Consider the following 23,393-nt stretch of genomic DNA (forward strand, 5'->3'; position numbering starts at 1 on the left):
TTCTTATAATTGTTATTACATTATTAATTTATTTTTTATTTGATCATGCAGTATTTTAATGAAGTTAGACCATTGGAAGCAGAGAGATTCAAGGCGTTTCGCATCCAGTGGGCACAGCATTATCTAAAAGTTAAAAATCAAATATAGGATGTTAGGCAACTATGTAACTTTAGGTTACTTAATTAGTTTACATACTTTGCATTATATTTTTTACAATTGTTGTTTCATTTTAACATTGAATAACCTTTGTTGATAGCTAGTTTTCTGCTAAAACCTATTTGAAAGCAGAATGCAAATGATATATGTTGTGTGCTGTGTGGTCTGATTTTAAATTTACAGGTTAGACTTTGGTTTTTTTGTAAAAACATAGACAGTATTTAAAAAAAAATCCTGAAAACAACATCGGTTTTCTGTAAAAAAATCGATGTTGACGAATGTGTTAATATTGACAGTTAACATCAGTTTTTTTAAAAAATCGATGTTAACGTATATTAACAACGGTTTTTTGGAAAAACCGATGTTAACGAATGTGTTAATATTGACAGTTAACATCGATTTTTTTAAAAAACCGATGTTAACAATATTAACATCGATTTTTTGGAAAAATCGATGTTGACGAATTTGTTAATGTTGACAGTTAACATCGATTTTTGGAAAAACCGATGTTAACATCGGTTTTTTTTGTAAAAAACCGATGTTAATATTATAGAAAACCGATGTTAACGTTTTCAATATTAACATCGGTTTTTTGTAAAAAAACCGATGTTAACTGTCAACATTAACACATTCGTTAACATCGGTTTTTTTACGGAAAATCGATGTTAACATCGATTTTCCGTAAAAAAACCGATGTTAACTGTCAACATTAACACATTCGTTAACATCAGTTTTTTTCGAAAAATCGATGTTAACTGTCAACATTAATATACATTTTTTGGGTGTAATTCATATTACCAACATCGGTTATTTATATAATCGATGTTGGTAATTTTACGTTAACATCGGTTTTTTACATCGGTTTTTAAAAAATCGATGTTAACGATAATAATTTCAACGTCGGTACTTTTAACATCGGTTTTTGAACCGATGTTGAATGCCATAAATAACCGATGTAGAAAACATATTTTCTAATAGTGCATATTCATAATGGTTCTATTTCTTCTTTCTGCAACACCATTATGCAGAGGTGTATATGGAGTTGAGATCTCATGGATTATGCCATTATCTCTGCAGAAGTTTTCGAATTCTCCAGAAGTGAACTCCCCTCCACCATCTGTTCTTATGATTTTCAAACTTTTCCCTAACTGTTTCTCCACTAGTATCTTGAACACCTTAAAGGTATCAAATACTTCATTCTTAGCTTTAAGTGGATAGGTCTATAACTTCTTGCTGAATTCATTTACAAATGAGACAAAATACTTGTTGCCACGTAGGGAAGAAACTTCAAAGGGGCCACATACATCTGAGTAAATAATATTCAACAAATCACTTGCTCTACTAGGGACATAAGACCCAAATGTTGATCTAGGTTGTTTGCTAACAAGACATCTCTCACATACAACTTGTGAATTCTTAATTTGAGGGAGACAATTGACTAGGTTCTTAGTATGCAACATACTTAAATCTTTGAAGTTAATTAAGATGCCCATACCTCATATGCCAGATCCAAGAATCATTCATCTCAAACTTAGCTGACAGACATTGGGATTTCAGAGTGCCAATTGTGACTTGGAATATTCTGTTGGCTAAGAGTGGGGTTTTGAGAACCTTTCTATGCTTAAGGTCATACAACTCCAAGATTCCCTAATGCAAGTTCATACTAAAGCCTTTTTCAATCAATTGACCAATGCTGATGAGATTATTTTTCATTGCTGGAACATAAAAGACATATTTGATCATTGCCTGGTTGCCATCCTTTCTCCTGATCAAAATGTCTCCAGTGCCTTCTGCTTGTATAATCTAGTTGTCAACAAACATAAAGCCTTGTAGTTTTTCTTCTTATTCTCATTATATGCCACCTTCTATTCTTTTGTAGCATCGTCTGCAAGCGGTGAATACCCTTTCTCCACGATCTCAAGGACTTCTTGATACCCAACTATCACCTTCATATGTGCATACCACCGATGTCAATTCTTGTCGTTGAGGATCGATAGATTTGCCAGAAGATTGCCACCGTCTTGACCCATCCTTGATCTTGGATTCCTAGAATCGTTAAGGCTCTTGATACCACTTGTTAAGGAAAAGAGAAAGAAAGCAAGAAATAAATGGTTTATTCTGTGAAAGGTACAAAGTTACATACACATATGCACGTTCACGAGCCTTTTATTTATAACAGAAAGTCTGTATACCCCATGTGTCTAAAACAGAGAAATAACTACCACTAATAGGAATTACTATTCTAACAGGTTGGCCAAATGGGACCTCAGCCTTTAAAAATTTCAGGTCTAGATAATGCTCTTGGATAGCTTTGGAAAATTGAGCTTCTTAAGACGACTTGCCAAAGGTGTAGCCCAAGCCTTTTCTGCATTCCCATATTTTATGTCCACAATTTCAACAATGTCAGGTATCTTTTTATCCTTTTTCTCCCTCACTGGAGTTCTTACCATTGAACATTTATCAGAACCCAATATGGATATTCTCTATGTATTTCTGCCATTAATTTTTGTTTTTTGGGGCATGCCATTGCCAGGTCCTCTATGGTTTGTAATTTTACTGCTTCCACTGCTACCGACTTCAATTGATGATTTTCTTTGTTGTAGTCTTTTTTGGGTTGTACTGCCATAGGGAATAGAAACAAGAAGTGTTTGAGTTTTACTTCTTGTTGAAGATACCTGCTTCTTTGATGCAGAAGAGATGTCATCCAATTCCCTTGTCATTAAGGAACTGATTGTTGCAGTGGTGCTTAGATTGATGGATCCTCCTCCACCTTTTATACCTTACAGACTCTGAGCCATGCTCCTATTAGTAACACCTCCAATTCAAGATCCAAATGTTCCAGTCTTTGAGATGAATGTTCCCAGCAGAATTATTCAATGATCTGTTACACTTAAAAATTAGTGTCACCCTATGATTTGAGATGTAAAGTCATAATTTTCTTACAAATTATTTGGTTTGGTCTGTCTTTCATGTATTAAGACTATATTTGGATAAATTTCTCTACAAATACTTATAGGAAAATAAAATATGAAAGTAAATGAATTGAACTTCTCTCATACAATAAAATCATCTTATACACTTTAACATAATGAGTAGGTATTTTAAAAGCTCACACAATGTGTTTTAATTATTAAACACTAAAATATATTAAAAGCAAAACAACACATAAACCTGAGGTTCAATTGCATGCGAATTAACAATATATCACATGTATGATGTCTAGTAATTCTATGTAATGCTACACCATGAAGGGAAAATTTGTCTCTAGTGCTTTCAATCCCCCAAATCGGTCCACACACCACACCACACTACACCAAATCATTCAACTAAAACCATGAACAAAAAAGAAAAAGCAAAAAAAGAAAATAAATGATTGCAAAATAATAAAAATTCAGACCCATGATTTAGTTGTTAGATAGATAGACACATACCTCCACAAACAATGCCGAACAAAAAACAAAATCCCAAGAACACCAACACCACTCTACTCAACTCAAGTTGTTTACTGTCAATCGGGAATGCCAAGCTTCTTAACAACAACAACACTATCACAAAAACACTATTCTACTCCATTGAAATGATGTCGTTTCACCCAAACCATAGACTCACTCCTCTACCAACAACACCACTACTAAAGCCCTAGCTCAACACCACCACCGCCACCACAAAGCCCCTCAACCCTATGCTCCTCACCATGCACCTCTCTGACCCCAAATCTAAAACACTAATCCCCAATTCCACACCAATCATCATGGACCAAACCTTTCTTTTATCTGACGAGCTTCTCCTCTGAATCCTCTCCAAACTCCCTAGTTCGCAGTAGCAACGAAACTCTAACTTTTAAGTCTACAAACGCTGGCTGAACCTCCAAGGTCATGATGGGGTTTAGGTTGTTCCAAAAGTAATTATTTGGACAGAGGAATTTGAGCTAGGATTGCGCTTTTTGTGGCAAAGGAGACCCATGATAGGGGATATAGTTCAGGTGGGGTTGGTGGAGCAAGAACACAAACCACCCTGTCTTTGAGAGCAGAGAAGAAACCCTGCTCTTTTCCATTTCAAAGAATAAAAAAGAGAATATGAAAAATCAATAGGCCACGAAAAGAGAAAGTATAAAAATTCAAAGGTCCATTTAAGAGAGTTCCACTAAAACTGACTTTGAATATCTTATTCCAAGACGGTTTTTGAAAAATCATCTTGGAATGGTATTTTCTAAGACAATTTTTGTAAAAACCGTCTTTGTTGAAACACCACATATTTATGAAATTGCCACCGTCTTATATACGGTGATGGTTTTTTGAGAATCGTCTTAAAAGGTGCGTCATAAAAAACTATTTTTTTTAGTAGTGTAGAGACATCACATTGCTTCAAAAATAGGTCAATCACATGAAAAGAGATTAGTTGGGTACTAAATAAGAAACTTTAGATATCTTTTGATTATACCAAGAAAACTCATTTTCTTGTCTCATATTTATTGATTATGTTCCTTATTAGTTATGTTTTTACTTAGGCTTAATTGTAAAATCGATCCCCCTATTTTGTCTGTTTCACCAAATCGATTCTCCTATTTTTCAATTCAATATTTGAGTCTCCATATATTTCAAAATTTACTATTTTAGTCTACAAGACTGATTTTAACCATTGACTAACCATGGTCCTTAGAGTGATTGAGAGACTTCTTTACCACTACACCCACATGATTATTTGGATATTTGGTGCAAAATATAGTATTAATATAAGTTTTATGCAAAAATAGTTCAAAATTTAAATTTATTCTTTTTTAATTTATTATATTTTTATAATATTATATATTATCTTTTAAAATATAATACATAAGATTAAATTCTATTTTCGCATAAATTAGAATATGTATGCTTATATAAGCTTTATTTTTATTTTATATATTATATTTTTATAATCTTATGTATTTTTATCATATTATTCAAAATTTATTTTATACAGTAAATATATAATATAAATTTTATTTTTAATATAAATTTTTTTATATAAATTATAATTTTATAAAATGACAATATTTTATTATCTTATAAAATATTTATATATGCGATTTAATGACAATATTTTTTACCTATATTAAAATATTCTTATTATTTATAATAATAGTATTTTTATTTATATTTAACTTTATTTAATCAGGTATGCAATTTTTTTAAATAATTAAATTATATAGTAAAGATACATAATTAAATAAAATTACAATATTTTCTATTTTTAAAATGTTATGTATGTGATTTATTGACATTACTTTTTATTTATATTACAATAATTAACATGAAAATATATATATATATATATATATATATATATATATATATATATATAGAGAGAGAGAGAGAGAGAGAGAGAGAGAGAGAGAGAGATGTTGTCACTAAATCACAAGCATTATTTTAAAAGATAAATATAATATATAAGATAAAAATAAAACTTATATAAATATACATATTCTAATTTATGTGAAAATAGAATTTAATATTTTATATATAATATTTTAAAAGATAATATATGAGATTATAAAAATATAATAAATTAAAAAAGAAAAATAAATAAATTTTGAATTATTTTTGTATAAAACTTATATTAATACTATATTTTATACTATATATTCAAAAGAGTACATGAGTGTAATGGTAAAAAAATGTGTTTCCTTATTTTAAGAATATTTTAAAATATAGAGAGACTCAAATAATAAATTAAAAATAAGGGGATCAATTTTGTGAAATAGACAAAATAAAAAGACAAATTTTAGAATTAGGTCTTTTATTTATATAACTTGAGGAATATAAATATATGTGTAGAAGGTGGTTACACGTCTGAAAATTACAATTAATGATGTTACAAATAAGAATGAGCCACTTTGCTGATTGAACTCTGGTGTTCACTGAACCACTCTTTCCATTTAACGTTGTCTAGTATCTTCTATAATTAAGTATAGTATTTTTGTGTTCATATGAATTGAGCATAATTAATTACTTCTCTGGTACACACGATAATATTTCCAATAATTTTTAGGGTTAAATATATTTTTTGTCTTCATGATTTAACACTTTTTTTCATTTTTGTTTCTATAAGTTTTTATTTTATTTTAGTGTAAAGCGTGTTAGATAATATTTTGAAAAGTAAAAAAAAAATATTTTTATCAGTGAAAAATGTTATTTGAAGTGTTTTAAAGACGAAAAATAAAACACATATTTGATAAGAACTAAAACGAAAAAATAAATTGTAAGGACAAAAATGAAAAAATGCTAAACTATATAGTAAAAAATATATTTAAATCTATTTTTTTAAAACTAGGAATTTTACATCATTAGTCAAGACTCAAGACTATTTTTTATCTTTCATATAAAGATGTAATTTTTTAAACCTATTTTTTCAACTAGCAATTTGTGATGGATTCATGTGACACCCTCAACCCCGACATATGTATAAATAAATAAAATATATTGGTAAACAAAAATCAAATGGGTAAAAGGTTCACATTCATTTCAATTACCAAATAAACTCATTAAAAATATATTCGGCTCAAAATAAGGCCGTCAAATTTACAAAAATATTTTGTTAAATCAGTGAGGTGAAATAAAATAGACTAACATCATAAAATTAACATAAAAACTTATATCCCAATGTCACATCTTATCAGAGCGTTGTGTCCCGACGTCCTTTAGCACAATATTCCTTAAAGCAGTTCACCTAGTCATCTGCTCCCCCGAACACAAAGTTCAAGATCATCACAGGATCCAAACACAAACAACAAACTGGGAGTAAGTTATCATATTCCTAATTAATAGAGAAACAAGACAACTAGATATACATATCATATAAACCAAATAAAACTTACTTACATGTAATTCACGTAATTCCACTACTTTGTCATTCAAAGTTCACTTTTCATCCATCAATCACACTTTTCAATCATCAATCACATTACACAAGAATCACACGCTCTGATCAAGACATAATAACACCTCAATTTCATAATAAACAATTAGCAAGCGCATGAGACAATTATGCTAAGACTCAAGCCTACATGCAATGTGGTACTATGTCAGTGAAAAATCACCCTGGGGCGCTTAGGAGTACATAACAAGACACACCACACAATGGGTTTGCCAGGTCACTCTCACTAAGTAAAATCATAGGGAGACCAGTCAGGGTCACGATGTTTTGCGAGAATGCTCCAACCATATGGGATCAGCATAGGCTTAAAGGAGCACTCAAACCCGATGACCCCCAAGGCCTACACTCTGAAGAGTCCGTCAGGGCCTCTCCCTCCTGATTTAGGTCCAACCCCTAAAATCATTTTAGCACACAGACAGTGCTAGTGAATTATACAATACCCACGACCTCACACTCGTGTCTTAAACACGTACAACATACTGCGCTACAATTTAACACTGGTTCCTAAATAGGAACCTACACTTTCTCTTTAACATTGGTTCCTAAATAGGAAACCTACACTTTCTCTTTAACACTGCGCATTTACACTTTTCTCGAGATAACACTGGTCGGGTTATTGTACAATTCACAGCTTACAACACAAATAATGTCACATCAAGAATTAATCACACATTTATTCACAACAAAAACTCATTCACAATTTCACATCTCATAATGTCACAATCCACCATCACATGTTTTCACGTATCTCACAATTCAACACCTGTTCTACTTTACACTTTTACTCAATCTCAATAACAATATTATAATCTCAAGGCAACATATTATTCCACAATTCATCACATATTTCATTTATAAGCACTGCTCATGAACTATACAATACCACGACCTCACACTCATGTTTCAAACATGTTTAACACAATTGCGCTACAATTTAACACTGGTTCCTAAATAGGAAACCTACACTTTCTCTTTAACACTGCGCATTTACACTTTTCTCAAGATAACATTGGTCAGGTTATTGTACAATTCACAACTTACAACACAAATAATGTCACATCAAGAATTAATCACACACTTATTTACAACCAAAACTCATTCATAATTTCACATCTCATAATGTCACAATCCACCATCACATATTTAATTTATAAGCACTGCTCATGAATTATACAATACCCCCGACCTCACACTCGTGTTTCAAACACGTTTAACACATTGTGTTACAATTTAACACTGGTTCCTGAATAGGAAACCTACATTTTGTCTTAAACACTGTGCATCAACGTTTTTCTCAAAATAACACTGATCGGGTTATTGTATAATTCATAGCTCACAATATAATTATTGTCACATCAAGTGTCAAACACACACTTATTCACAATCAAATATCATGTCCACAATTTAACATCTCATAATATCACATCAATCATCTCATTTTTACATGTATCTCGCAAATTGACACATTCAACTTTGTACTACTCAATCTTCACTATAATATTATAATACCATTATAATAACTTATTACACCTTATAACTCAAACACATCACACAATAATAATATTTGCATGATACAAAACATATATATGTATATGTATATAGTAAATTAAACAACATTTATTTCAATCAAAGGATTTCTATAACAATTAATTTAATATTACATCAAAAGAAATTACCACTATACATTAACCTTACAATTTCCTTTAATTTATTATTCTAGTATTACAATAATTATATACACATAACATGTTGATCATCGTCGTAGAAAAATTAGAACAAGATAATAATTTGTATAAAATAAGTCATTGAATAATATTATTTAAAATATAATTTACGTTAATAAACAAAGCTTAATTTTTCTAAGGGGTTCACACTCAACACAAGAACACATCAATTTCATAACAATTTCTCATTGGGACATCAACTGATTCATCAAACATATATAATTCACTGTAATAATTAAAAGGATAAAATAAAAATTGCAAAAACACCCCAAAACTCATTCCAATTGATATCTCTAAGGATCCCTACACATGTTCTCACTAATTCCCAATTGTGAATAACTCATCCCTTACCTCTAAGCGGACTCACGTGTCTTCAGCCAGCGATAGCAGCATCTCTAGCGGTTCCCTGAGATTCCTCCAATTATTCCCCCGATTGCTCCGATAGAATTCTCAAACGTCAGAGAGACGGAGAAGAGATTGAAGCCTCCACTTGTACTGTCTTCATGAGATTTCTTTTTCTCCCTCCACGAATATTATCTCGCAAATCTCAACGGTGAAAGTGTGCGAAATTGAATTTCGAACAACATATCCAAATTTCATGAAAATCCAACGGTTAACGAAACCGAGATCGTAATTTTACTGAGACCATTTTGAGTTTCTACGGGAAAGGAAAATGTTACAATGCGAAAGGTATTTCTCTCAGCTCAAACATGATATCAAAATTCCAACGGTGAGAATGCTCGGAATTGGGCTGCGAACATAGTGCTCAAATTTCACGACGATCGAACGGTGAACGAGTCCGAGATCATCGTTTTTTTGAGATAGGTTAGATGGCCTGCGAGAAAAAGAGAAGGTTTTGGGAGAAGAGAGAAGAAACGAAATTGTGAGGTAAAAGAGACTAATGAGTCAGTCTAAAAACTGACCTAGCATGTTGCTATTTATAGCTAGGGACATTTACGACCTATTATTTACTCTATTTATTTATTTATTATTTTATAAAAGCAAACTTTATTTTATTCTATATCAAACAAATAAATAAAAACCCTTTTTATTTTTTCTCAAATCATTATTTTAATTAATAATTATATCTCCTTATTTATTTATTTATAAAATCTCATCATTTTTTTTAAACTCTATTTATTTGTAAATAACAATTTTTTTTAATCTAGTTTACGAAAATTATCATATCTATTTATGATCGTCATAACTCATGTGATATTTAGTAGTATTTTTAATTCATAACCACCATTGTATTATGGAACGGTACTAATCCAATAACTAAATGAGTCTTTACTTCAAGCTGACATGATGAGACTTTTCGCAAAGTACAATTAATTAAAATCGGTACTGCCCGTGCCTGCCGCGTGCCTTTCTGTACGTATTTGGCGATAAGGTCAGGAAAATTTAGGACCACAAATCCATATCACAGAAAACCATTTTGGCTTCTCAAAACCCCACTCATCATCCATATCACAAAAAACTATTTTGGCTTCTGCCTTTCCTTTTCTAGGGAGCTCATTGACAATGGCTGAAACAAAGTGGGTCATGAAGGACAAAAGATGGTCTCTCCATGGAATGACAGCTCTAGTCACAGGAGGCACCCGAGGCATAGGGTTCGTTTGTCACTTTGTCTTGTCTCTGATTATTTGGTGCATGCCTTAATTTGCTTTCACTCGTTTAAATTTTTCTTTTTTGAATTAGGCATGCCATTGTTGAAGAGTTAGCTGAGTTTGGAGCAACTGTTCATATATGTGCACGTAATCAAGATGATATAGATAAATGTTTAGAAGAGTGGAAAAGCAAGGGACTTAATGTGACTGGTTCAGTATGTGATTTACTATGTTCTGACCAACGTAAAAGATTAATGGAAATTGTTGGCTCCATCTTTCATGGAAAGCTCAATATTCTAGTAAGATTCAACCACTTGATTTTGTTTCTCCTCTTCTGAATGAAAGTTAAACAAATATAGGTTGACATAATTGCAGGTTTTCTTTTTCCCAACATGCTAGTTGTTAGTTTTTTCTTAGTAGAAGGAAGGATATGAATTCACCACATCTCCCTCTTCTTTTCTCCCTTCATCATCAAACTTTTAGTCTCTACACTTTTTGGAAGTTTAATTTCAAGTCCTTTAACAAAAATTAGAGTGGTCAAGGTTTTTACATTTTTTTTTTCATTAAGGTTTTTTTTTCAGTCGTTGAATAAAATTTTAACCGATCAAGGTTTCTAAACATTTTAAAAATTTAAGTTTGATCAAGTCCTATTAAATAAATTAAAATAATGGGATTCAAACTTTTGTTCAAAAACTAAAAATCAAAATTTTAAAAAGTTTAAAATTTTTAATCAGTCAAACTTTTATTCAAAATTAAAAATCTTAATGGAAAAAAATTTAACCCGCATTGACTAATCAAACTTTTGTTCAAAAATCTAAAACTAATTTTGTAAAAGTTAGAGACTAAAAACTTACTCTCTTATATTTTCGGCTAAAATACTTTCCTTCGTCTTTTCAATTGTATTCAATTTTTTTTTCTTATTTTTTACATAAAAAATATCCTTGTTTTTTTTTTTTTGAGTTAAAATGGACTTATGAAACAATTCATTCATGATGTAATTCAATACCAGAAATTTATCTTTTTAAATATGTTTACATAAAAAACTTTGAACTCAACTCATGTTCGAGTCAAACTATAAAAAGAACAAAAACATGGTGAAATTTTATTTTTAATTATTTGTTAGATTCATTTTTCATACAATTTTTATCATGTTTATGATTTTTTTGCTTGAACATTAGTTGTGTTTTATAATTTTTATGCATGTGAACCTAATAAGACAAATTTTGTATCTTTTAAGTTAAAAATAGGTTTCAAATCGTGTTCCAAAATTTAAAAAGATATTTTTTTCTCAATGATCATTTTGACTTATTTTAAAAATCATAAGAACTAAATTAAATTTTTTAAAAACAAGGAACTAAACTGAATATAATAAAAAAAATTCAAATGTATTAGCATATATTTTTTAAAGAATTGAGTTTATTTATTTTTCGATTGGAGGAATTGGATTTAATTAATGCATAGTAAGAGGTGAAAATATTCTCTGTCAACACGCTAGCTATTTTTCAATTATCTCCTTATTAGTAGCTATGTGACTTTTCGTATATTTTTGGATTCGTCTTTTAGATATTCCCATATTTGAATTGATTTAATAATTATGTGGTTCTCTTTCAGGTGAACAATGCTGCTACAAATATAACAAAGAAGATAACAGATTACACAGCAGAGGATATATCAGCCATAATGGGCACCAATTTTGAGTCCGTTTACCATTTGTGTCAAGTTGCACACCCACTTCTAAAAGATTCTGGGAATGGGAGCATAGTATTTATTTCTTCCGTAGCAGGTTTAAAAGCTCTTCCTGTGTTCTCTGTTTATGCAGCCTCTAAAGGTATGTTTCGATCATTTTCTACGTTTTCCGTAACTGTGATGTGAATCAAGCTTGATGCATCTGAGATACTCTATCTGAATATAAATAATTTTACCCAGGAGCCATGAATCAATTCACCAAAAACTTGGCATTGGAATGGGCAAAGGATAATATTCGTGCAAATGCTGTTGCCCCTGGACCTGTTAAGACTAAACTTTTGGAGTGTATCGTGGTATAATTTATTATTCATTTATGTTTATCAAGGGGTAGCTGTAGGCATATCAAGATTGATATTCAAACTGCAAAACTTATTTTCATTATTTTCCCTTAATCTAATTAATCTTACAAAACTGGATATAATAATTTGACCTGGTATGCTTCCATATATACTGGTTTCTAAGATCAAGATATGGTTCCCCTTTAGTATTTTGTGGAGAAATAATATAATCATTGCTATTAAATAATATTTTGTATGATCATTGTGATTGTTTGTAGTTAATTAATATTAATTTCTTATACAAATTGGTTGTCTTTCCTTCTTTTATTAGTGTTAGATATGCCTCATTGATTAAAAATATGAACAAAATATTACTTATAAAACTTGAACAACCCTCCTATATGGAACTAGGTTTTTTAAGAGTCAGTTATGCTGGATCTATTAATATGATATTAGAGCTTAATTATACTGTCTTAATGTTAGATCAATTGTAGATATTTTTTAATTATTAATTTTTTTGTTAATGTGAGGTTTAAATCCACGATTTCTTTCTTTTTTTTTTCTTTTTTCATCACTAAGTTAATATTATATTTCTCCTTGTCAAAGTAATATATATATATATATATATATATATATATATATATATATATATGTGTGTGTGTGTGCGCGCGCTATTCCTTTTCAAAGCAAATTTCTAATATTCACTTTCTTAGAGTAATGAAACATACACCACAATTTCTTACAATTCACTTTCATCCAATTTTCTTTTTATCTCCCCACTTTTTCTTTCTCTTTATCACTTTCCACCATCTACCCCAATTCACCCCAAAATTGAATGGATGTTTAACATTATTCATTTTCTTATAATATTCATAATGATTGTTTTACAGAATTCTTCGGAAGGGAATGAGTCTATAAATGGAGTAGTGTCTCAAACATTTGTTGGTCGCATGGGAGAAACTAAAGAGATATCAGCATTAGTTGCTTTTCTTTGCCTTCCGGCTGCATCATACATCACTGGACAGGTTATATGTGTAGATGGGGGTTTCACAACTTAGATTGTTGTTAATGATTTTGTTGCTGAATTAAATCTTGTGTTTCGTGTTCCTCCAAACGACTCATGCTTATGTCGTTGGTTAGGTTTATCTCCTGTTCTTAAACATAACCATGTGTTCTTGTTTAGTTTCGTGTGTCTTTCTCTCAGAATTCAACAAGGCAGAACAATTGTTAATTGCCTGCTCCCCATGACTCCATGTTATCTTATTTGTTCTTAGATGAAACATAACTTCAATTCCTCGTACAATTTTTAGTAAACATTTGTTGTCAACATTCTATCAATCGGTATAGCACAAGTTGATTTTAATCAAGTATTTAACTGTTCATAATTAAGAAGTTTCTTAGCTTATAAGGAATGCATTATTTTTAAGCAACCCGATCATCCATTGTAATTTTGGAACAAACTACCCTCTTGTGCGTTCTATAAATTTTTCTATCAACTAATACTTTTTAAAGGTGAACCCAGAAATCCTAATATTTTTTCACCTGCCTCCTCCCCTGTATATGGCATAAGATATACATATAGTTTGAATAATATGAGAAACCATAAATTATGTTTCTATGCATACACTATTAGTAAAAACACTTTTTACATTGGTTAAAAGATACATTCAGCCATGGTTATTAACGGTGATCTTAAGCGGAGTCATAGAAAGTTTTAAGATGGTTTTTTGAAAAATTGTCTAAAAATAATAGACTTTTTACGACAACTCTTCATTAAGAACGGTCTTTTTAACATGATTTTTCAAAAAATTGTTTTAGAATATTTTTTCAAAAAAAATTAAAATATTTTGAGGATTCTAAGACGATTTTTCGTAAAATCGTCTTAGAATGTGTTTTAAAAAAATTAAAAAAATTGAACCGGGATGACATTGTAAAATTAAAAAAAAAAAAGCTAATAGGAGTAATAAAAACATTATAATCATTAAATAAAATTATATGCAGAAGATACATACAAATCAAAGGAGATACATAAAAACCACGTTAACATGCCTTTTATAGATCTCATGAAATTAACAAAAGATTATTATTCAATTAGAAAATATGTAAAAAATTAATTAACATACTTAAGCATAATACACACTAGTAAGTAGGAGAAGTAAGGCCGTGTAAATTCTTATGCTTGAATATCCCAGCATAAAGAGTATAACAATATTTGGCACTATATTGTCATATGTAAGTCATGTTTTACTTACGAATATAATTGATAATAATCTTGTAATTTTTTTAATAGAGAATTTATATTTGTACGCAATTATATATATATATATATATATATATATATATATATATAAAATAAGGAGAATTTTTTAATATCTTAATTATTTTTACTCCTTATCCAAATATTCAAAAATGAAAACAAGAAAATAATAGAATGAAAAATCAAACTATGTACCGATAATGTAAATTAATTTACATTTACGTTTGAGAATGGTAAAAAATAGGTATGTACCGATAATTTCAGAATGGTAAACACATGATAGTATTTAATTACCTTTTATTTTCCTAATTATTCCTTTGAAGTAGCCCTTCCACCAAAAGATTCCAACTATGATAAAAGGCATAGAGCTGTAACTCCAAATCCAACTCCAACGATTATCTTATGCCTTACATTTTTTTGGTTTGTACAAGGTTTAGAATCTGGAAAAGAAAAAAAAAATCATGAGATCTAATTATCTCAAAAGAAAATGGTGCCAAAATATTTAAATTAGCTAGAACTACAATTTTCAAATATTAAGAAGCTTAGTTCTAATGCCGAATAAACTTTCAAATATTAACTATCTGCGCCAAGATGCTTGAATCAAACATGCTGCCCATTTCCTCCATCGCGGAGAATAGAACCTATGGACAAATTAACATTTTGCTGAATCAAGTTAGTTATCTATTTATTTCAATTGAATAAGCAACTTTATGTTATTTAAACGTGCTTGTCTCAATTATTTTTGCTTTAAAAAACATTTTTCTGATTATTCTGATAATTAAATCTTATGTACTTATTCAATAAATGGTTTTTAAAATGTTATTTAGATTTAAACAAATTAATCTAACAGATATTTTTATTGGAATCTTTCGTCCAAATAACCTCATGCTATTCCTTTAATTCAGACAAACAGCTTGCTCTTTGTGCAATATTCAAGATGAAGTCTACTAAGGTTGGTCCAATCATATGATTGCTAACTTGTGTTTAACATAAATGCCTATCCAATCTTTGTTAAAATTAATGACTTCGATAGGATGATCAAAGCAAACTACAATCAGAACAAAAGTCGTGGCTAGCTTCATATGACTTGCATGTGTGTCCCTTGTTTCCTAACACTTTTTACAACATAAAAAATATTTATAAGAATATTTCTATATGGTGATATAATATCTTCTTATTAATCATCTTACTGATGAAGTGAGTGTTAAATGCTTGTTATGTTTTTAAAATATTAAAAGCATTTATATATTTTTCATGTAATTTATTTTTTATCCTAAATTTTATTAAATGAGTGGTTTGGTTCAGATGATTTCAATTGCTCGAATCATTTCTTGTACTTTTAAAATTAATGAAATTAAGTTCAACACTTAATTTATTGTTAAATTCTTAGTGGCATGGGTTTTCACTAAAAAAATATGAAGTTTATTAAATGGGCTTGCCCGTAGGAGGGATCAGTGAAAGAACGATGTGCCGTGTTCGCCAAGCTGCTTGTAAGAAACCTGCAGCCCATGTCCTTCATTGCAGGGAATAGAATCTGAACAAACATATATGAATCATTTTTTGTTTTCTTTTTTCTATTTTCTTGCTTAACATGGAATTGACTCTATGATCTTTTACCACAGTCTTAGCAGCACTTGTGATATGCACAAGAGTGACACTATTAAGGATGATTTCTTATCCAATTAATCTGATTTTGTTAAATAAAAACTTTGATGGGGTGATCTAAACAAACTACAATCAGAATCTAAAGTCTAAACAAAAGTCATGGTTTCAGATAATAAGAAGTAGAAAATGCTCATCACACATACACAAGAAATACACATGAGTTACACTATCTCTATGACTAGGGAAGTGTAATTAATGACACCAATATGCAAGAGGGCCCAAATATAGAATAAGTATATATACTTACATGCAGGACAATTGGAGATCTTTGAACATGGAAGAAGCCCCCCCTCCTCAAGTTCACTCAAATTCTTAAAACAACAGAAAAAGACTTATAACAGAATCATATTCTTCAGTTCATGCAGAATCTATCCAAGATGCTATTTTACAGCAGTTGAACCAGAAGACTTATAACATATTCATTTGCTAGAAAACTTTGGTACATAGTGTGTTGCAGAGGAATAAAAAAATCTATAAACAAGAAAAATTTGTAACCTAATAAAAATAATTTTCTCACAAAACAAATTTAGGAATTCCTATACAGAGAAGCAGAAAGATATATACGTGAAATTAAAATTTAAATTTCTAGCTCCCTCATCCTACTGATTGCAAGAATATCAACAGCTCATAATACACTTGCATTGGAACAATAAAATATACGTTTTGCAATATTAAAGTTGAATTCACTGAGTAAGAAATATACAGACTGCTTCCATCCATCAAGACTGACTCACGTACATTACCACTTAGCATGTTGCCCGTTAGGAATCTGGAAAGAAAAAAAAAAACAATGGAAAAGGGTTTACTATTACAACATTTTAACTCACAGGCAATAAAAGGGAACACTTTTATTGTTGGTGTAATTTATTTTAAAAGATATAATTGTTGTTGAGAATTAAAATAAAATGTTACACTAATTTATAATAATTAAAGATAAAAATGTTCAGAAGAAAAGATGATACCAAATAGTTATTCCTTTTATAATAGTTATAGATATATAGTGTAATATTTTAAAATAATTAATGGGGTTAATCATTAATGTAATGTACAAAGAGTGTTAGAGCGTATTTTTTTTAAAACACTGAAAGAGTTAGTCTAGAGCATGTAAAGAAAATTAGGAGCATTGAGAGAAATTTTACAAACCTTAGAAAATTAGGAGCATTGGTAAACAGGGGTGCAATAGTAAATCTCATGCTACAATAAAACAAACAAAAAATGCAGAATTATTGGCCTTAGAAAAGTTAGTGTGGATCGGTGACTCAAAACAGAGAGAGAGAAAGGGATTCACACACTTGCCGCGATGGTGCAAGGGAGACTCCACAGATTCCTGGTTGATATCATATATTTCACTAAAGAGCATGGATTAGACTTAAAAGCCTAACTCACCTTGTGAATAAGACCATCTTCAATAATTGAATTTCTCAACTTCGTGTAGAGTTCATGCAAGACCTCTACTTCACTAACAGTAACTGTGAAGAAAGAAAGAAAGCTTATTTTTGTCAGTTTTGAAACTAAATATTGAGCTCATGAGAATTGCAAATCACGACTTAGAGGTTTCTACAAACAGAAAGATAATATATAAAGCGAAAGCCTACAAGACCCCTTGTCAATCATGTGCTGCAGCAGTAAAACAGAGTTTAGAAACTATCGCTGGCAAATTGCAAGTGCCGCTTTCTATGGTTTATGTTAACTGTGTACATGGGGAAGAATCAAATTTGAATACTTCAATGCTCCAATTGCAAGTTCTAATATTGAGCAACAAAGCCAAAGCCATATTTTTTAATGCAAGTTCAATAGATTATCATTTGTCATAACAACTATCAGTAACTAAATGTAACTAAAAGGACTAAGCCAGAGAATTTAATAGCCATTAATATGCACCTGAAAAGATCTATGTTAAGATCGGACACATCCTCAGTCCACCAATCCTTTGGGATTGAATGATGCTGTTTTCTGGTATAACTGGGCCTGGTGTAGGTGTAGGACCAATTGACCTACACATAATCATCACTGTTATGGAAAAAAAATGCCTTACTTTTGTCGAACAATGCATCATTAAGTTGAGCCTCCAAACTCTGTATATTCTGCAGAAACAAACATTGTGTTGAAGCCAAAGCACAACTAGATTCTAAATACACAGTACAAATTATATAGAATATAACCTTTAATTCAGTAAAAGAAATTCGAAGAGGGATGAAAGAATACACAAAGATATGGTGTCCTCTTAAAAGATAAACTATGAAAACAGTCAACCAAAAATGCTAGAGTTCATGTACCTTTTGATGTTTAGCTGAGAGCTCAGCTAGTGCCGCTTGCCTTTTTTCTTCAGCAGCCTGAAGCAACCCTCTCATATCTTCCAACATCTGAGTCAACAATTTTGTTCAAGGAACATAGTTATATACAACAACTTTTAAGTGATGTGCTTCCAAATAACAGAAATACACAAGTTTCATGACACAGTTATTACTGCAGACAAAAGTTACAACAATAGGCCTTTAAAATATCATAAAAAGTCATGAAAAATATCTGAGAAGTCATAAAAGGTGTTTGAATCGGAGAGGACAAAAACACATAAAGCAAACACTTAAGTTGGACAAAGAAAGATTTCATTTCTAAAATGTTGTCTTGTCACATTAGAGGATCCCAATGGACTCAGTCCGGAACACCATTTAAAGGAATGAAGTAGACATATTAATATATTTTGGCCTAAAAGTAAATCTGTGATTGAGAAACAAGTTGGCTATAAAATCCACTTTGCTATGTATTAACTAGTCACATGCAAAGCATCAATTGTTTAGTTTACAGCCATAAATAGAGTATGGAGTTAAGTTGTATATGCAAAAATCTGCATGAGACAAACTTATAATCAAACGTCAGCAAGAAAAAACATTAAATAAACATATAAGAGATCCAAATCAAATAAACACTTCAACAATGAAAATAAACAAATCATTTGTACCTGTTCCTTTTCTGCAACTAATTGTTGCAATGCCTCAATAGCACTCTTTTTAGGTTGCAATGAACGCCTTAAATCTTCAATGGTATCTCGAAGACTAGGAAACATAGATTTTTACATCAATAATAACAAATTAGGTAAAGTTAGTTGAAATTTGCTTATACTTGAGACCAAGACACAAGGTTTTTCTTTGTGTATATTCGAGACGAGAAGGAGTATTATAGTATATGTATAACAAACATTCCTAGAGAATAACTAATCAATAAGGCACACTGAACCCAACCTATAAGAAGACAAAAAAACACTACCTCCCATGTGTGCAGTTGAGTGTTTCTTTTCTCCATATTTCATAATTAAAATTTAGGAACAATTGCATTATCAAAATACCGCCACGGCCTCCGCAGTCACTCTCCTCATCGCGGACCACGAAAATCCTCCCGTTCTACAGGCAGCGGAGTCTCGATCGCAGCCACAAACCAAGCCGCACAACGGATTCCGACAGAGACGCTACCGTTGGAGTCCTTGACGAAAATGATGGTGTTGCTAGCGACGAGCTTCTTGTGGTTGACAAACTTGCTCCAGCCGGTGCTGAAGAGGTGGCGACACGGTGTGCCGTGATAGATGTGGCGGAAGTGCCACTCGACGCCGCGGATGTCGGCGACAGAGAGGAGCTGGACAGGCGGATTGGCACGGAAGTCCAGCGAAGGGAAGCACGAGTCGGTGCAGAAGTGCAGCACGGAGAAGCCGTCGTCGTTGTTGGCATCGGAGGGAGTGAGGATCTTCGCGAACGAAACGACACCGTTGTTCACGCAGTCCTCATCGTCATCGTCATTTCGAACCTCCTTGGTGTCGTTTTGGAAATGTTGATGTTGTGATTATGACAGGGGAGTGAGGAGGAACTTGGCGAAGACATCATCGGAGAAAGGATCGACAGGGGACGAAGGGGAGAGAGCAGATGAGAAGGCTGAGGTAATGCGAGGGAGAGGTACGCTTCATGTGACCCTGGGGAAAAAGTAGTAAACCCTAGAATGGAGCTTGGATTTGCACTTTAAATTTGGGAATGAGAATGAAGGCGGTTTTTAAGTAAAACCCGTTGTAGTTTTCATTCCATAAAATTACAGGATTGCCCCAATATACATTCTTTAATAACCGTCTTAGAATGTCAATCGTAAAAAGCTTTTTTTATTTCACTAATTATAAAATTGTCATCGCAATACTTTTTAAGACAGTTCCACATAGAATTGTCTTAGAAACAACGTCATAAAAAATAACATTTGTAGTAGTGATAAATTTTTACTGTCCAAAGTATATGACTAATATTTTACTTATTTAAGGTTTTCAAAAAACTTATTTGATTCTCTGCATCCATAGGTTAAATTATTTCATATGCCCTTGAATTATTTGTCAATATTTTAATAGGTCAGCCAACTATTTTGTTTTTCACTTAGGTTCTTGTATTTGTATTTGTTTTTTAATGTGATATTTTTATTTAATTGTTGTTATGAAAAATTAATCACATAAATATAACTAGTTCCTAAATTCAGTATTCACTACTACAAATAATAGTTTTAACATTGTTACATTAACATTGATTTATTTGTATTTGTTTTTTAATGTGATCTTTTTATTTAATTGTTGTTATGAAAAATTAATCACATAAATCTAACTAGTTCCTAAATTCAGTATTCACTACTACAAATAATGGATTTAACATTGTTACATTAAGATTAATTTTTTATAAAATCGATGTTAACAAAAATATAGTGGCATACTCATAAATAACACAAGTTTGTTAACATCGGTTTTTCATATAACTGATGTTAACGTGATTTCATTAGCATTATAAAAGATCCCACAACATCGGTTTTTCAAAAACCGATATTAACGAAACATCGGTTTTTCAAAAACCGATGTTAACGAAACATCGATTTTTCCAAAAATTGATATTATTGGAAGAATGTAGGGAAAACTCAACATCGGTCCAAAAATTGATCTTGAGTTACTTCGGGAACATCGATTTTATTTAAAAACTGATGTTGTGTGATCTTTTATAATGATTTTCTGACATCGAAAACCCTCGAGCTTCCTCACTTTTCCTTTCTGACTCTCACTCTCACTCAAAATCCCTCGCTTTCGCTCTCACGACACTGAAACTCCCTAGTTGTTGGCACTGCAACCTCTCACGATGCCTCTCCATCTCCACACCATTGTTACCTCTTGTGCTTCCACTCTCTTTCTCTCCACCTATTCGTTCTCTCCTCTTAGTCTCCACTTTGTTCGTGCCGCCACAACACACTGCAACATTCCTCGCTAGCGATGCGATGTGACACCAGACTTCCTCGTCGCTGTCGCACTGTGAGACCTCCGCACCTCTGTGCTACCACTAGACCTCATCATTCCTCACTCAGTCTCAGACTCTCAGCACCTCACTAGTGCCGTTAGAGACAATCCTCGTCAGACCTTAGTTTTATTTTATGGCTCTATTATGCTTCAATGACTACAAATACTGACAATTTGAAACTTGGAATATATTATTTCATATGAGATTTGTGTTGGCGAGAGAATTCTATGTTTTATTTGTTTTCCGGAAATGCTAAAGCAGTCAAATTTACAGTTAATCTTAAATTATGTGTTTTGTTTATTTTCTTATAATATGACTTTGTGCTAGTGTGAGAATTCTATCACGGCCTTAGGTTCCCAATTTTTTTTTCCAACAATTGATATGATTGAGGGAGACAAAAAAATAATGAATAAAAATGTGTGTACGTGAAGGGAAACTTGAATTACGTCTTGCAATTTTGATACAATACCATAGAGAAACAAATGTTAAAACATTAATGGATTACTGTGTACTTAAAGAGTAGATTTTTCTTATATAGTCAAATTATATGAAAGTAAAGATCCACATTTAAACACTAAGTGATGAGAGACCCAATTCATTACAATTCATTTACATCAAAAAACTTAAATAACGAATATGTATCATTATAATTAAAATAACAGAATATTACTTTTCATAAATAATACAAAATATTCTAATAATTAAATAATGATAAATTAAGGACAATGTAGTGTTTTACACATTTTTTTGGACTGAAAATTTCTCTTTATTAAAAAATATTTAAATATGATGATTGCCTCTTTATTTTTTTAATTGCTATTCATTACAGCCATATTTTTTTCCCTATATTTTCCCTCACATGCATCCCCTTCAAACTTAAGTGATTTTTCTGTTATTTGAGTTATCCTTTGTATTTGGCTTCTTGGCGAGTGATATGATCCGGAAGTTTTGTAAAGGCTTAAAGCATCTCATCATATAGTTATCATAATTACAAAGTTAGTAGGTTCATTTACCTCTCAAGATCACAACTAACACACTGTTGATAACGATCTACACTAATATATTATCGGTATATTGATAGTATATATTAATTTTGCAATACAATGGAACTTTTTGTTACTATAATATATCATGGTTGAAAGCTAATTAAGTAGAACAACTACTTTTTTCTCTCTTTTTTGATTGGTTAATTGATGGTTGAGAGTTAGTATAAGGTCAATTGATGGTTGAAAGCTTCCTTAATTTTTTGATATTAAATTCAAATATTTAATTTCTTGGTATTAAAAAAAAGCACTAGACATTGTTTCTCATCTGTCACTTAACATTCAAATCTTTAATTTGTAGACACTTTTCATTTTCTTGTTTCCATCGTAATCATGACATTCCTTGTTGGACATTATAGCACCATCATCGTAGGTACGAATATTTTTCGTAAACTTTTGATGTTCTTTTTTGTTATCAATGCTTTTATAACTTGTTGACTATGATTAATGAGTATTGTTTTATATACAAATTATGTTCATCATGAGTAAATGTTAAATTCCCATTTGAAATTAAATACAATGATTTTTGCAGATAATTTGCATTAATCATTGTTTTGAATATTGAATTCTCCGATGTTGTTTCTAAAAAATGATGTTGTTTTTGAGCAAAAACATCAATTTTTAGAAAAAAAAACCAATGTTGTAGTTAATTCACAACATCAATTTTTAGAAAAAACTGATGTTCCTAGTCAACCACAACATCGA

The 23,393-nt window shown here is 31.1% G+C and overlaps 1 protein-coding gene, 1 long non-coding RNA gene and 1 pseudogene across 5 annotated transcripts; 1 reads left to right on the forward strand and 2 right to left on the reverse strand.

Moving 5' to 3' along the window:
- Positions 1-2,444: 2,444 nt before the first annotated feature.
- Positions 2,445-4,094, reverse strand: LOC100785940 (uncharacterized; annotated as a pseudogene).
- Positions 4,095-10,099: 6,005 nt separating this feature from the next.
- Positions 10,100-13,726, forward strand: LOC100786456 (tropinone reductase homolog At5g06060). The gene is made up of 5 exons (XM_003552145.5): positions 10,100-10,405; positions 10,494-10,701; positions 12,014-12,230; positions 12,329-12,441; positions 13,317-13,726. Exons 1-5 carry the CDS (start codon positions 10,317-10,319, stop codon positions 13,482-13,484), a joined length of 795 nt encoding a protein of 264 aa, XP_003552193.1. The 5' UTR covers positions 10,100-10,316; the 3' UTR covers positions 13,485-13,726.
- A 1,142-nt stretch (positions 13,727-14,868) lies between these two features.
- On the reverse strand, positions 14,869-20,369 carry LOC100818539 (uncharacterized). 4 transcript variants are annotated; one of them, XR_005889725.1, is made up of 8 exons: positions 19,613-20,369; positions 19,308-19,401; positions 18,625-18,711; positions 18,230-18,432; positions 17,735-17,817; positions 17,492-17,542; positions 15,262-17,117; positions 14,869-15,123 (listed from the first exon to the last, which is right to left on the reverse strand). It is a non-coding gene; the product is annotated as an uncharacterized lncRNA (long non-coding RNA). The 4 variants fall into 4 exon arrangements; XR_001386188.3 differs by having other exon boundaries at positions 14,880-15,123; positions 16,596-17,117; positions 19,613-20,367; XR_005889726.1 differs by lacking the exon at positions 14,869-15,123 and having other exon boundaries at positions 15,236-16,217; positions 16,596-17,117; positions 19,613-20,367.
- Positions 20,370-23,393: the final 3,024 nt, after the last annotated feature.

The sequence above is a fragment of the Glycine max genome, chromosome 18 (assembly GCF_000004515.6).
Source record: "Glycine max cultivar Williams 82 chromosome 18, Glycine_max_v4.0, whole genome shotgun sequence".
In the NCBI taxonomy this organism is placed as follows: domain Eukaryota; kingdom Viridiplantae; phylum Streptophyta; class Magnoliopsida; order Fabales; family Fabaceae; genus Glycine; species Glycine max.